The 15,222-nt window shown below is 43.3% G+C and overlaps 1 protein-coding gene across 5 annotated transcripts; it reads left to right on the top strand.

The window, feature by feature from the left end:
* Positions 5,551-13,103, top strand: LOC8084051 (microtubule-associated protein TORTIFOLIA1). 5 transcript variants are annotated; one of them, XR_002450224.1, is made up of 7 exons: positions 5,551-6,679; positions 7,974-8,165; positions 8,293-8,365; positions 8,459-9,090; positions 10,678-11,553; positions 12,196-12,278; positions 12,700-13,103. XR_002450224.1 is itself a non-coding variant. In XM_021454142.1 (6 exons), the coding sequence occupies exons 1-6, from the start codon at positions 5,882-5,884 to the stop codon at positions 12,892-12,894; spliced, it is 2,766 nt and encodes a 921-aa protein (XP_021309817.1). In that variant the 5' UTR covers positions 5,552-5,881; the 3' UTR covers positions 12,895-13,103. The 5 variants fall into 5 exon arrangements, 2 of the variants coding, with proteins under 2 accessions (XP_021309817.1, XP_002462937.1); XR_002450222.1 differs by having other exon boundaries at positions 8,456-9,090; XR_002450223.1 differs by having other exon boundaries at positions 8,456-9,090; positions 12,196-12,399; positions 12,700-12,837.

The raw sequence follows: 15,222 nt of genomic DNA, 5'->3' as shown, positions 1-15,222 counted from the left end.
TTTTTTGATAAAATAAAGGAGGATAGGAAAAAACGGCTTAACCCAGAAAAGCCGTATTTTTATGTGAAACCATCGGAACTGAGGCAGAAGGTGGCGGACCATCAAAAGAAGCAACGCGAAGCTCAGAAAAAGCCAGCACTTTCGGACTATGAGCGGTCTCTGGTCAAGTCTTCACAGCCTACTAAGAAGAGAGTAGGAAAGGGGGTCCCACAGCTAGGAGAAGTATCAAAACCGGTGCCCCCTTTGATTGTGCCAAATCAATACGGCTCAAATGAAGACTTGATGGCAAAGAAATCCTTAGCGTTGTCTGAGCTAGACTCGCTTGAGCGTTACTTTGGACAGAGCAGTTTAAATATGGAAGAAATTGCCGCCATTCTTGGATGCCAAACATTTGAAAAAGCCGAGATAGTTGATCAATGGAGGGCAAGATATGAACCGGGCAGGAGTCTATTCGACCCTAAGCGTTTACACGAGCTCGGCACACAAATGTTTGCAATAAACAAATGGTGCATTGAGGCGTCTAAAAGAGGAGAGAATTGGATTTCTGTTCGTATTAGACAACATCACTACTTCCGTGGAGATGACCTCATATACGTGCAGTTCGAAGAAATGCACCAATTATGCCACCTCGACGCTCTTGACAAATCTCTTGTCAGCTGCTTTTGTCTGTAAGTATTTTTTTTCTTTTTATTATACTTCTAACTTCTTTAATTACATGTATATAATCCTTACACACTTAGGATTTGTATGTATATATGCAGGCACCAAATGAGAGAGCTCAGAATGAGAAATGACAATAGTATTGGGTTCGTTGACCCTTATATTATTTTCAAGGCTCCGCAGGCAGTATGGACAGCAGATCATGAGATAGAAGTCTGCACCAATCTTATGAGGTTCTTTGTGAACCAAAAAGAAAAACAAAAAATACTCTTCCCCTTTAACTTCGAGTGAGTTATATAGTTATTAAGTGCATGTATATTTTATTTTACATTATAGGACTGACTATATATATGTGTGTAAACAGCTTTCACTGGATACTCATGGTCATTGAAATTCCCAAGAACCGGTTGATAATCTTTGACTCAATGAGAAAACCACAAGAAAATTATCAACAAATGGTAAACATTATTCAAAGGTACGTAATGTCGATCTCAGCTACAAAAATATCATAATATGACTCTGTAATTATTAGTTCACGATCCACAATGGCTGTGTATAGGGTTTGGGAAAGATTCATTGACCGTGAACATCTCAGTGGATGTAAAGCGCCGCTTAACATAATACATCCACAAGTAAGTTCTACTAGCTAACAAACTTTCGCTAACTTTTAGCCTTCTTATTGTCGTGGTCGTGAATATTTTTTTATATATATCGTACAGTGGTGTTTAAGACAAGAAGGAGGAACAATCTATGTGCATATTACGTGTGCAAATTCATGATGGCACAAGTCAATCAAACACCCACAGAGACGCTCAGAGTACGTTACATGTCTCTTTTTATTATCTCCTGAATTATATTGAATAACTTAGATAACTAATACCTTTTTTATTTATTTCAAATTAAAGACGGAATGGCTGAGGGAAAAGGTCCTACAACAAGACCGAATCAAAGCTATCCAAGAGACGATAGCAGGATTTCTCCGCGACCAAGTGATCAATCCAAACGGCGAGTTTCACTTCAACGACAACGAAACTCTTATTCCAAACAACGATGATCATTTGTATCGTTTGTAGACATTGGAAGAAAAAACTCTATGTATATATATGTTACGAATTTTGTACATATAAAACTATATATATATATATAAAGCTTTTTACATATCTATTTAATTTTTGATGTGATCTATTTATTTTATTATAGGCAAAGCTTAATTATTCCGCTAAGCCTATAATTTTCATTTATATATGCTTAATATGCGTGTAATATAAATATATTATTGTATCAGCAAAACATGTATTGAAAAACCTATTATTATATATTATATATAAACAATAAACAGAACCGAAGAAGTAAACCAAAAAAAAAAGAAAAAGAAACCCTTTAACACCGGTCTGCAACGTGGCAGCCCTGGCAGGACCCTTTTAAAGGGGGGGCTTTAGCCCCGGTTGCCAGAACCGGGACTAAAGGGTGGGCCTTTAGTCCGGAAGGGCAGCACCGGCTCGGAAACAGGGGCAACACGCCCTTCCCGACCGATGCTAATGCCCGATCATGCACCATGAAATAAAAACAATCAGAATGGAATTTACCCCTGGTCATGAATGGGAAGCGAGTTTATACGTATATACGAAGGGTCAGTACTTCCGGCTAGTCTCGGCTATTGGAGTAGTATACTGCTCAATTTTGTAACAGGTGTACACATGGCACACATGTATTATGTGGCTGTGGTAGCCTCGTAGGACGGTAGGAGTATGGTCTGAGCCGTCCACAGCAGGCTGTCGCCGGCACATGGCCGTCCATCTGTTGGCCAAGCAATGGCGGCGACGGCAGAGCTCGTTTACCTCGTGGGTGTATGCACCTGCACTTGCCCCTCGTGCTGCTGTATGCGGTGATTTTGGCATGTTCTTGTTCTTGGGCAGACCGTTTGTTGCATGCAGCACGCCCTTGATACCCTCTCATTTCCTAAAATGCACACATAGTAGTTGCACGATACAATACTATTTTTTTTGCCAACCTTTGTTTTCACAATATTTAGCATCTACTCTACTATTGAACGTTTGGTCTATTTTTATGTGAATATTTATAGGAGTAGGCAAAAATATATCATATATGACCTGTTTATATGAAAACAAAACAATGATATGTTTCTCACTTGGCTTAACTAAGTACTTAAAGAAACATTGTTAGTCAAACATGAACAGTAAATTCAAAGTTATTAAGGCCCTGTTTAAATTGGAGATGAAATTTTTTTGAGTGTCACATCGAATGTGTCGGAAGTATGTCGGGAGGGGTTTTTAAAAACTAATAAAAAAACAAATTACATAACTCGTCTGTAAACTACAAAACAAATCTATTAAGTATAATTAATCCGTCATTAGCACATGTGGGTTACTGTAGCACTTAAGGCTAATCATGGACTGACTAGGCTTAAAAGATTCGTCTCGCGATTTTCAACAAAACTGTGTAATTAGTTTATTTTTTATCTATATTTAATGTTCCATACATGTGTCCACAGATTCGATGGGATGAATGAAATTTTTTTATGGGAAACTAAGGCCCTGTTTAGTTACCCACCCAAAAATTTTTCATCCATCCCATCGAATCTTTGGACACATGCATGGAATATTAAATGTAGATAAAAAAATAAACTAATTACACAGTTTAGTTGAGAATCACGAGACGAATCTTTTAAGCCTAGTTACTCCATGATTAGCCTTAAGTGCTACAGTAACCCACATATGCTAATGACAGATTAATTATGCTTAATAAATTTGTCTTGAAGTTTTCTGACGAGCTATGTAATTTGTTTTTTTATTAGTTTCTAAAAACCCCTCCCGACATCCTTCCGACATATCCGATGTGACACCCAAAAATTTTTTATCCCTAATCTAAACAGGCCCTAAACATGGCCTAATTGTTTTAAAACAAAGATGCACAACTACCTATTACTAGCCAACATACTTGTTGAAATGCTAAGCAAATTACGACATGTTGCTCTAATTTTTCGACAAATTGAAATGCATGATGTAATTTGTCTAAAAATTGAACTATGTATCGCATCTAGACGCATGATACTCTAACTCGTATGAGCTCAGGAGGTATGGAGTTTTAGCAATGACCATGTCATGCTTTCCAACTCCTTTCAGGATCAATTTTTACATTGTGCCTCAAACAATCAGCTCTAACTCTTTTGCGGATGCATGAAAGAGTGACGAACCATGAAATCGTTTCATATCCTAATTTGTTTTGAATAAACTGTGTATCGTGTTTGAACACACTACTCTGTTGAATCCCCATCAATTTGTTGTCATTGATGAAGGATAAGGGATTAAGAAATTGTTACAAAAACGCAAGGAATAAGAGTCATGTTAGACTTTGGTGTATAATAATTGACCATGCACATGGGATATATAAGTAAAACATATATGGAACATCTTAAATATAATAAAACTATATATTTCCTCCGTCTTAAAATAAATACACATTTTACTTACCGAGGAGTCAAGTTATTTTAAAACTAGGTAAATTTTCCACGCGTTGCTGCGGAATTTTCTTAAAATAAATCATTATATATATAGCATTACGTATATTATGTATGTATATGTGTATATAAATTTGACTTGCATGTGTTTTGCTGTATTAGATCTAGTTTGCTAAGTTAATAAAAGAAAAACTAATATTTGGTTACATTATAGAGGAACTGGTGATGAAACAAATAGTTTATGCACATGACTTGTATGTTACTAATAGATTAAACCTTTAAAGTATTTCATATGATATAGATGATATGGTCATTTTTTGTAGTTTTTTTTTTCTCGAATACACAGGAGAGCTGTATATCATTGTATTAGTAGAAGAAAGAGGAGTCCTACGTAGACCCAAACACACTCACACACACCACCAAAACTTCCCTGATATCTAAGGCTACCTCACAGAAACTGAGAGAAGAACGACCGAGTGGGCTAAGAGACTAAAGGCCCCTAGCAGTGAGCAAGGACAAACCCTTAGCTCCTGCCAAACACCACCAGTGGACGTCATCCCTAGCTAAACTAAGGGCAGTGTTGACGTTTGGAACAACCCCATTGAAAATGCAGTCATTCCGGTGTTTCCAGATGTTCCAGGCGCCAAGGATGACAATGGAATTTAAGCCCTTTCTCACATCCCCGAAGGTAGCTGCCTCCACCTTTTCCCACCAGTCATCCCAAACTGAATCCTCAGGCTGAGGCGTGAGGGAAGACAGTCCTAATATGGGATGACATGGACTTAGTGGGGAATGATGTGGACACCTTGCATGAAGAAATAGAACATTTAGTGGATGACTTAGTGGAGAATGATGTGGAACACTTGTATGAAGAGAGAAGTTTAACATTATAAGAGTATATGATTTGACTAAGTATAAGATAAAATAATATCGATATTTGTATTTTCAAATGAGTTTGTTATAAAAGTATATTCTATAACCATTCCTAATTACATATCATAGATATTAATATATTTATATATATATTTGGTTTAATTTTGAAAAGTTGACTCCTCGGTAAGCATGATGTACACTTATTTTGGGAACAAAGGAGTAGATACGATTTGAGTACTATAATCTTCGCTATCTCCGGCTATAGCTATTTGACAAGAATTTAGCTAAATTTGTTTATGTACAAGTTATCCTTTAACTATGGCTATAGTCGGCTATAGCCGCATATTGCCTGTTTGGAGACACAGGAAGCTAAATAGCTTAGCTCGCTATTTAAATCAGAATTAAGTATTACTGCATTGGCGATTGGTGAGTGAGAAATTGAGAAAATAGCTTGACAGAGCCCCTGCCAAGTGGGTCCAAGATGCCCAGCTGTTACTGTAGTTCTGGTTCTACTTTAGTGGACCATCACACTCCCTCCTAGTTCTCTCCATCTGCCCTCCCCCCTCTTCTCATCAGCCAACACAGAATCTTGAACCCCTTGTTCGCCGACTCCTCTCCCCCAACCCATCTCATCTCATCTCCGCTCCCAAGGCGAGATCTCTCACCACCCCATTCCCAAATCAACCCAAACACCACATTCCAAACCTGACGATCGATCCAAAAGTGCCACAAATCCCACCAAATCCACCTCAAATTCGCCACCAAATGCCCCAGATTGGCACCCAAACCCCGCACCCACCAATTCAAATCTGACCTCGCCATTCCCACTCCTCCCCCTCGGCCCACTCGCACACTCAGATTCCCACCGCAATGGCGACCGCGCTCTCCAAATCCGCCGTCAAATCCCACCCTAGGTCGCCCACCACAGCGCAGCCGCCGACGACGCCGAACCCCGGCTCCAGCGCCGCGTCGGCTGGCGGTGGGGCGGCGCCTCCGCCGCCGTCGTCGGCCGCCGCCGGCGCGGCGCCGTCGAAGAACGCGGCGATGGCGGAGCTCAAGTCGCGCGTGCTCGCCGCGCTCGCCAAGCTCTCGGACCGCGACACGCACCACATCGCCGTCGAGGAGCTGGACCGCATCATCCGCGCGCCGCCGTCGACCGACGCCGTGCCCATGCTGCTCAACGCGCTGGCATCCGACTCCCAGGGGCTCGCCTCCCCGGCCAGGCGCGAGTCGCTGCGCCTCCTCGCCACGCTCTGCGCGTCGCACCCGGACGCCGCCGCGCCGCACCTCCACAAGGTGCTCGCCCACCTCGCGCGGCGGCTCAAGGACCCGGCGTCCGACACCTCCGTGCGCGACGCGTGCCGAGACGTCGCGGGCCAGCTTGCGGCAGTGTACCTCCGCCCTCTGTCCGCTTCCGGCGTTGCCGAGGCGGGCAATGCGACCGTGACGCTGTTCGTGAAGCCGCTGTTCGAGGTGATGGGGGAGCAGAGCAAAGCGGTGCAGGGTGGGGCGGCCGCATGCTTGGCCAAGGCGGTGGAAGGGGCGGGGCCTGGGCCGGGTGCCATCGGGATGTTTGGAAAGCTCGGCCCTAGGATTTGCAAGTTACTCAGTGGGCAGGGCGTGCAAGCCAAGGCAGCATTGCTCGGCGTCATGGGAAGTTTGGCACAGGTGGGTGCTCCCTTTCTAAGTTTTGTTGTGCGTGCCTTGTGTTGTATGATTTTACTCAAGGAGTACCAGATATTAGAAGGCCTTGCTAATTACTTGTCATGTAAGGGGCATGTCGTATTTTAGGCACGAATTTTATCCTAGACTGGGGGCAGGGGTTATTTTGAAGTCTCATGTTCTTAGTTTGAATCATAATATTATCTTGGTTGTGGCCTGAGCATTTCCGGGTATCTTTATTAGGTATTTAGGTATGGAAAATACATGTAAGGTTTTGGTCTGCAGGGAGCAGGTCAAGATTTTGCTATTTGGTACTTCTAGATTACTTGCAGTGTGGGGCTATGAATGTTATCCTCTACTCAGGCTAGGGCTTCCAGCGGGCTCACTCCTGCTTTGTGGTACTGTGGCTTCTGTATCTCACAGAAAAGTGTAGGGTTGACACCTATAAGTTTTCAAACTGCTGGTAAATCATTACTGAGAATGGCAAATGGAGATAGGATTTTAAAGCATAAGCAGTCTGATCACAATGTGACTCCTGATAGAGTGAATGTGGAAGTTCAACGCTTGATGTCTTCCCGGAGAACAAAGAGTCCGGGTTTACATGTTTCTGATTGACTTGATGGACAATGGAAAATATCATATTGTTGTGATTTTGTGAGGTCCATAAATAGGAGCTTAATTGACCTTGTAATGACATCTCTCCCTCTCTTTATAGTTTCACCATGGATTATGAGACGCAGAGATATGATGTAGAGTTCAATTAAAATGTTTTTTCCCTGATTTATTTCATGTGTTATCTGAGTCAGTAGAAGACCGTCATTTTGTCTATCATATTACTTGTTTGCTGTGTGAGCCATGTTGGATGGTGGTTGTGCATTAGTCTTTTGATTTAGAGTGTTTCAGATATTTTCTAAACTTTTTAGACTTTGATTTATAGCATGTAGCTTGCTAGGTTGGACTGTACTTGGCTTTTGTTTTATTATTACTTTTATACATGATTCATCTGTATTATGATAACATGGATCATGAGTGTAAGGTTAAGGTTCTTACAGCTCACTTCTTTGAGTTTAGTTGGTTATATTCATATAAGATTTCAGTGCTAAACCTACATGAACTTTAGGTAGTTTGTCATGATTCAGGAGCATTATGTAGTTTTAACATGACAATGTTTCCATCAATGCTAGTATTGTTTCGTTGTGCTTATGATGTGTTTATGCCATTCTACAATGATATTATGTGAACTATCACCTTGGTTACTTGGCTTCATAATTTGAGTATCTGTTCATATCTCACCTTTCAGGTGGGAGCAATCAGTTCGCAGAATATGCAGCAGACTCTGCAAAGCATCCGCGACTGCCTTGAGAACAGCGATTGGGCTACTAGAAAAGCAGCTGCTGATACATTATGTGTCTTTGCTACCCATTCCGGTCACTTGATAGGTGATGGAACAGCTCCAACCATTGCTGCTCTAGAAGCTTGCCGTTTTGATAAGGTAACCTAGAATTCTTTGCGCCCCATCTACGTTTGAGGCCCTCTTGCTGCTCATGAAACCTTTTCAGATGACCACAATATATATACTTCTGTATTCATACGTCATAGTCATCATATTCTTATCACAGGTAAGGCCTGTCAGAGATAGCATGATTGATGCAGTACAGTTGTGGAAAAAGTTGTCTGGAGAAGATGGAAATGGTAATGTTTGTTTGTTTGTTTATTACCAATTGTACTATATCATTGAGGGTTTTACTATTACATACTTAATGTAAAACAATTTACATGCAGCAGACGGTAGAAATAAGGATCTGGCTGATGGTGAAGGGAAACTGGACTCAAGAAGGTCAATGCAAAGAGGTGGAAGATCAGAATCCTTCGATGATTCCTCTCCAGATTCACCTAGTAACAACGTGAAGGGCAGTAGCATAGCTGAAAAGGCAGCAGTTCTTTTGAAGAAAAGACCAACATTAACTGACAGGGAACTGAACCCTGAGTTTTTCCAAAAGCTTGAGACAAGGAAAACAGATGACTTGGCAGTTGAGGTTGTAGTCCCCCGCAAGACTCTACAATCTCACTTACGAAGTGAAGGTGATACAGAAGAAGATGATGATCCTGTTGGTCCAGTTGACAGCAATGGATCAGCTGAAGATGAAGCAAATCTAACTCAAATGCGTGCTAGCTCTAATTTTCAAAATATCCGAGATAAATGGGCTGGCCAAAGGGGAAATAGAAACAAAGACACAAAAGCTAGGACAGCTGATGTTGAAGATAGGGGTGAACCCAGTACAAAAGACTCCACTGCTGCAACCATGAACATTCCTGGAGAAGGCCCTTTCATAAATAATAAAACAAATTGGTTAGCAATACAGAGGCAATTGACACACTTGGAGAGACAGCAAACTAGTCTCATGAACATGTTGCAGGTTAGTTTATCGTTATTTCTCTAGAATGTTTGAAGTTCCATTTCCTGTTTGCTGCTAAGAAGAATTTAGAAATGGATATCTCAGTCTTTCTGATTGGTGACAAAGAACTAACGTCAGAAGTGTTAACTATTAAGTCTCTGCAAATAAGACTTCTCTCAACTCAGTAAACTCTGCAGGTGAAATTATAACTCTTGTCATGAAGCTATGTTGTTGTCAGCATTGGCCACCTTTTGGTGTTGTTTGTTTTTTTTCCTTAAGCCATCATACAGAGACTAGAGTTGTGTCACTACACAACATCGCAAGTGGACCAAGCTTTTTACATGTATGGCAAATACTGAAAGCTTGGGCCCGACAAGTCTTTACTAGGCTTGATCCCAAATGCCCAATTAAGTCTTTCTTGGGATCAAATACTTGAGCTTGGGCATTAATGCATGCATATCCTAGTGAGCATTGAGCTTGTTTGAGCTTATAAGATATATTTGTTCACATGTGTCTACAGAGTTTTGGAGCCTTAATGCCTTATTGAGTTCAAGAGTACTCTAACATATAGTCAACTAAAAAACATGCAATAATGCAAGCTTTTGTCCTTATTGAGCTGAGCTTGAGCTTATTCATGCTTCTATAGAGCTGACTAGCTAGGCGCTAGGCGGAATCTAGGCGCTGACCCATTGCCTAGCGCCTAGTCGGGAGTACTCGCGCCTAGGCGCTCCTAGGCATTCTCCTAGGCGTTTTGGCAATCAATTAGACATGCAATCACAGAATACTTTCACTCAATCAGAGAGGAGGCAGGGAGCAGGGGAGGGGACACGGGACAGGGGAGCAGCCTGAGAGGGAGGGGTGAAGAACATGGGAGGGGAGAGGAGCAGGGGAGAGCAGCTGCCGGCGGAGGAGGGGAAGGGGATTGACCATGGGACGGGGAGGGGTGCGCCAGCGGGGAAGACCTTGCGCCTGATTCCATCTGCGCGCGCGTGCCCGCGGCGTCTGCCTCCGCGCGGAAACCTTCGCGCCCTGGCCCGCTGCGGCAAATTTCCGCAGGCTCGCGCGTCCGCATCCGCTTCCGCGCCGCTTCCACGCCCATCTCGCGCGCCTCCGTACCGCTTCTGTGCCCGCCTCGCGCCGCTTTCGCGCCCCTCAGTTCCGCCTATCGCCGAGATGGGCGACTACCCACCTAGTCGAGGCGACGGGCTTCGCCCAGCGCCTAGTCGCGACTAGTCGCCGCCTACTCGCCGCCTAGCTGAACTAGGCTCAGACTGAGGTTCAAACTTGAACTTGAGGTTGCCCAAGCCTTAAGCTTACTCATGCTCAGCTCGTTGAGCTCTGGTACCTGTTTATTTGTTATTTTAAAATAACTTTCTAGTACATTTTTGGAAAGAAAATTAACTGCTTTGTGCCTACCTGATATGACACTTCACTTGACTACTTTGTTGCATAATTCAGATACGTGTTGTACCTTCCTGCTCCCTTTAGGTATACTCAAATTTTTTTATCTAGATTGCAAATGAGACTAAAGGAGCTGATAGGTGTAATTTAAACTTACTAGACATTTTTTGGGCTAACTATAGAACATCACTTGTTTTCAACTTTCAGGATTTCATGGGAGGATCTCATGACAGTATGGTTACTTTAGAGAACAGAGTACGCGGTCTTGAGAGAGTTGTTGAGGAAATGGCTAGGGAAATATCACTCTCGTCAGGCAGGAGAGGTGGTGGTCCAGCGCTGGGCTTTGATTCGTCTCCTGGAAGATCATCTAAATACAATGGCTTTCATGAATATTCTAATTCGAAATTTGGAAGGGGTGGTGATGGACGGATGGGATTTGCAGAAAGGTATTTCTCTGCAGATGGTATGGCTTCTGGCACGAAAAACCCATCTTGGAGACCAGATTCTGAACCATGGGACTCATATGCTTATTCTGGTTCAAGAAGCGGTATGAATGCACGGAGAGGATTAGATCCTGTTTCATCTGACAATAGGATGCCAAGAAATGAACGGAGTAATGATCAAGCGGGTCCCCGTAGAGGTTGGGACAAAGGGCAGGGACCCTTCAGGTTTGGTGAGGGTCCTTCTGCCCGAAGTGCATGGCGGGCCTCAAAAGATGAAGCAACACTGGAAGCTATTAGAGTGGCTGGTGAAGATAATGGAAATATAAGGGCTACTGCAAGAGTTGCTATTCCTGAACTGGACGGAGAAGCTTTGAATGATGACAACCAAGGGGATGAAAGAGGCCCACTTTGGGAGGCCTGGACTCGCGCAATGGATGCTGTTCATGTTGATGATATGGACTCTGCTTATGCTGAGGTTCTTTCAACTGGTGATGCTGAATTACTTGTAAAGTTGATGGAGCAAACTGGACCAGTTGTTGATCAACTTTCAAATGAGGTTGCAAATGAAGTCCTACATGCCGTGGGACAGTTTCTCGTGGAAGAAAGCTTCTATGACGTAGCTTTGAACTGGCTTCAGCAGGTAATCTACTATATCCCTTTGCAGGAATATATTGATGTTGTCATTGATGAGATTTTTCCTCAGAACTGGGCTGAATTAATAAATGATTCACTTTCATCGTAAGACTATGCAGCATTCTAAGATGCATTTTAGTGTGCATTTACTTAAATACCTTTTATCACTGACACTTCGATAGTCAATTCCATTTGGTAATAGGATAGTGGCATGTCTAACAAAATAATTTTTAGAACTCCAGTGACTAATCCCAGTCCATTCATTGCTGTTAGGATAAAATGTTCAGCATCCTTCAGCCAAACCTGGCTGTGCACATTACATTAGTTCACACATGAGAAAGCAGAAACAGCTGCACAACATTATTGTTGCGGTAAATGCAGAAACACCCCAAGTAGTAGAAGTTGAACGACATGGCTGACTAAACAAGCTATGACGATAAATCACTTTGAACAGTTATGTTTTGAAATAATGGCTCCTTTTTCAAGAGAATGAGAGAGCCAAGCAATGCCAGATAGATTGAATTAATTTGTCGATGTTAGCTAGCGAATTGAAGTACTGAAGCATTCGAAGCATATCTTGGTAAAAATTCATTTGGATAGAGCATTGAACTGTTATTGATTGACTTTTGGTCCTTCTGCCCTCAAACAGAATCCTGGTTTTTCATTTGGTCTAGAATGAAGGCCCATCAGTTTTATTGGATTGCTCAAGGTTGAAGGGGAAACTGTAGTGAAGTATGTGATGGATATTTTCATGCTTTCTTTACTGAACAGATGGGTTCTTATTTGGTGAAACTTGTTTTTATGTTCTCCTTTGTTTGCCCAATGATAATTAATGTTTCCACCTGGACAACAGGTATGCGCTTGCATGCTTGTATAGGTTGAACTAATTCAGCTGTTTCAATTGACAGGTGAAACCAATGCATTAATATTTACTATAATCTAAAGTATGCCCTGACATTGGTTGATTATGCTGCATAGATGGTTGTATCTAATCTATAAACATGAAACATTAGAGTATGTTAGACAAATAACAGTTTGCAAAGATAAGCCTTGGCACATACTATTTTCCCTTTTTGTACTCAAATATCTGGCATTGTCTGGTTTTCATTTCTGAGCTAGAAATCTCACCAAAAGATATCTCAATTTGTTGCAGTTGACTGATCTGGTAATGGAAAACGGCTCTGATTATCTCGGAATACCTCTAGATGCAAAGCAGGACCTCTTACTTGGACTTCATGAGGCTACAGCGATTGAGCTGCCTGATGACTGGGAGGGAGCGACACCCATGCAGATAATGAAGCAGCTAGCTTCGTCCTGGCGCATCGACCTGCAGCAACTTATCAATTAGGGTTACATTGATTGTCGACATATGGGTTAATTTCATTTGTTCATTACCTCTTGTTCTTGTCTGGCCTGTTTCTATTAGTGTTAGGAATATTATATTGGGTGGAGTGGAAGTGGCACTGTGTTGAAATGGATTGGTTGTATTGGAAATATGATGTTGATATTGTCTCACCTTCATTGAAAGTCTTTCATAATTCATAGTTTGAATCTCCAGTTATATTGTAAAACCTTTCCACCACCCACCTCATGGTGTTCTGTGGTTTGATTATGGTGCATAAGTTATATTACATAGAATTTAAAAGGAGTAGCAATATATCGTTTATATTGGCTAAAATATAATTGTCTCCAGCAACACTTGTATGCAGAAGGCAGATGCTACGCATTTGGATGTATTGCCCATATGATGAAGGCCTTAACACTGAACTGATTTTGAGATCAGTAGAGCATCAACTCTTTCTGCAGAAGTATGCATGCAGCCAGTTGTGAAGTTTGAGGCAGGTGAATTTGATTCTGAACAAGAGATCGAGAAGCGTCAGCAGTTTTCTGTCAAAACCAGATCCACCGATACATGTTTGATGTTTCATCAAAACCTTTTTTTGGATGCAAAACTAAAGAAAAGCTTGCTCCCAGAAAGAAAAATTAAATAGTTTTTTTTTAAAAAAAAATATTTTTGCAAAAACCGTCCCGACATTCTAAGATACTTGGGGACTGTCTCTGCTATCGAGCTCGATGGGCCAGCCCGTTCAGCGGCAACGGCATGGGGTCCCTGACGAACGTGTTGTCCTTGTCCTCACAGCAGAGCCTCCACCTGAAGCGCCTCAGCAGGTGCCAGGTGGTGCATGGTCACCAGCGTCTCCACTCTGGCGAACTCGATCCCGGCGCACAGCCTCTGGCCGCCGCCGAACGCCACGAACGTGTAGGGCGGTGCCTGGCTCTCGAATCGCGACGGCTGGAACTAGTCCGGGTCCGGGAAGATGCTGGGGTCACGCTGGACGCCCAAAACACCTGCAGCAGTAGCCATCGAACTCGAGGGTGTTGCGGCGGCCCAGGATGAGCGGCAGGCACCGCCGGGGGCTGCTTCGGCGCCAGCGCGTCGCTCGCGAACACCAGGCCAGCTTGTTCGCGGCGGGGCCCGTCACGAACACTGTCGGGGCGCCGAACAGCGACAGCTTCAACACGGGGCCGTACCGGTCGACGCGGTCCCGCAGCCACCGCTCGCCGGAGTTGCTCCGCAATGCGCGCGCGCAGCAGGCCCAGGCTCTGCCCGATCAATGGCAGGCCGAGTGCGCCCGGGGACAGGTTGTGCTCGGCAACGGCTTCTTGTTGGGCCGCCTTGTGAGCAAGTAAATGACGACCGGCGTGAGGAAGGCAACCAGGAGCGCAACGCCCACCGAGGACGCCGTTGCTGGTTGTGCGCTAGCTAGAGCCTAGAGCGTTGGGAGCACGGTCCTGTATAAAGGGGGGAAGGAAAGAGACGGAAAGTGCAGCAACCAAAACCTCATCGGCGAGGGCAATGCAGTCAACATGGTGGGTAGCCTGCCGTCGAGCACTTCAATGGTGCTGCGCTGCGGTGTGCAAAGCACGGCCATCCACTGGCCGCGCCCACCCATGGGACACGAGGCGAGCAACGGACGTAGCCCTCGACAAAGGCGGAGGCGAAGGCAACGACGAGGGCAGGAAGACATGTGGCCATGTGGGGTGGGAGATGGATGGCAACGGGAAACCCACTCCCAAGGCTGATTCTGAGAAATTCTGAACCTGGAGCCCAACCAAAACTTAGAGCCCTCTAGAAACATTATAAAAAATATCAATATGTACATATATATTTTTTGACACTCAACATGTATCAAAGCAAAATTCATACGAAATAATTTTACAAATTAAATTTACCTTAAAAATTTATCCATATTCCCTCTTTGTGATTCTATCAACTCATCTACTCATTTTCTCTTTTTTTCCTTTAGTCACTTCTAGAAGCATACTTTCATACTGCTGAATCTAGAAAGAAAATAATTAGTCAGTAAAACTGAAAAAGTAGCACATATAAAATAATATGATCTATTAAAAACAAAATTATTCATGTATGATTAGTGTATGTTGATGGATGAATTTGAGTATCAATTGACAGACTAAAAAAGAAGCGAAGAGAACCTACTAATTCAGCAGGCGGCAAAAGCACCGGGTGCGGCGAGCCGAGCGGGCGGTCGGCGATGGGAATTGGCGGCGGTCCGCAGTCGACTGTTCATCGAAATTCAGAATTAGAAAGAATCTATACGCACACGTAATAGCCGCTTGTTGATTGTTGAAGCCGAAGCGTTCACTTATGAAGTAC

This window comes from Sorghum bicolor, chromosome 2 (assembly GCF_000003195.3).
Source record: "Sorghum bicolor cultivar BTx623 chromosome 2, Sorghum_bicolor_NCBIv3, whole genome shotgun sequence".
Lineage (NCBI taxonomy): Eukaryota > Viridiplantae > Streptophyta > Magnoliopsida > Poales > Poaceae > Sorghum > Sorghum bicolor.
This window is presented reverse-complemented; position numbering and strand designations above follow the sequence as displayed.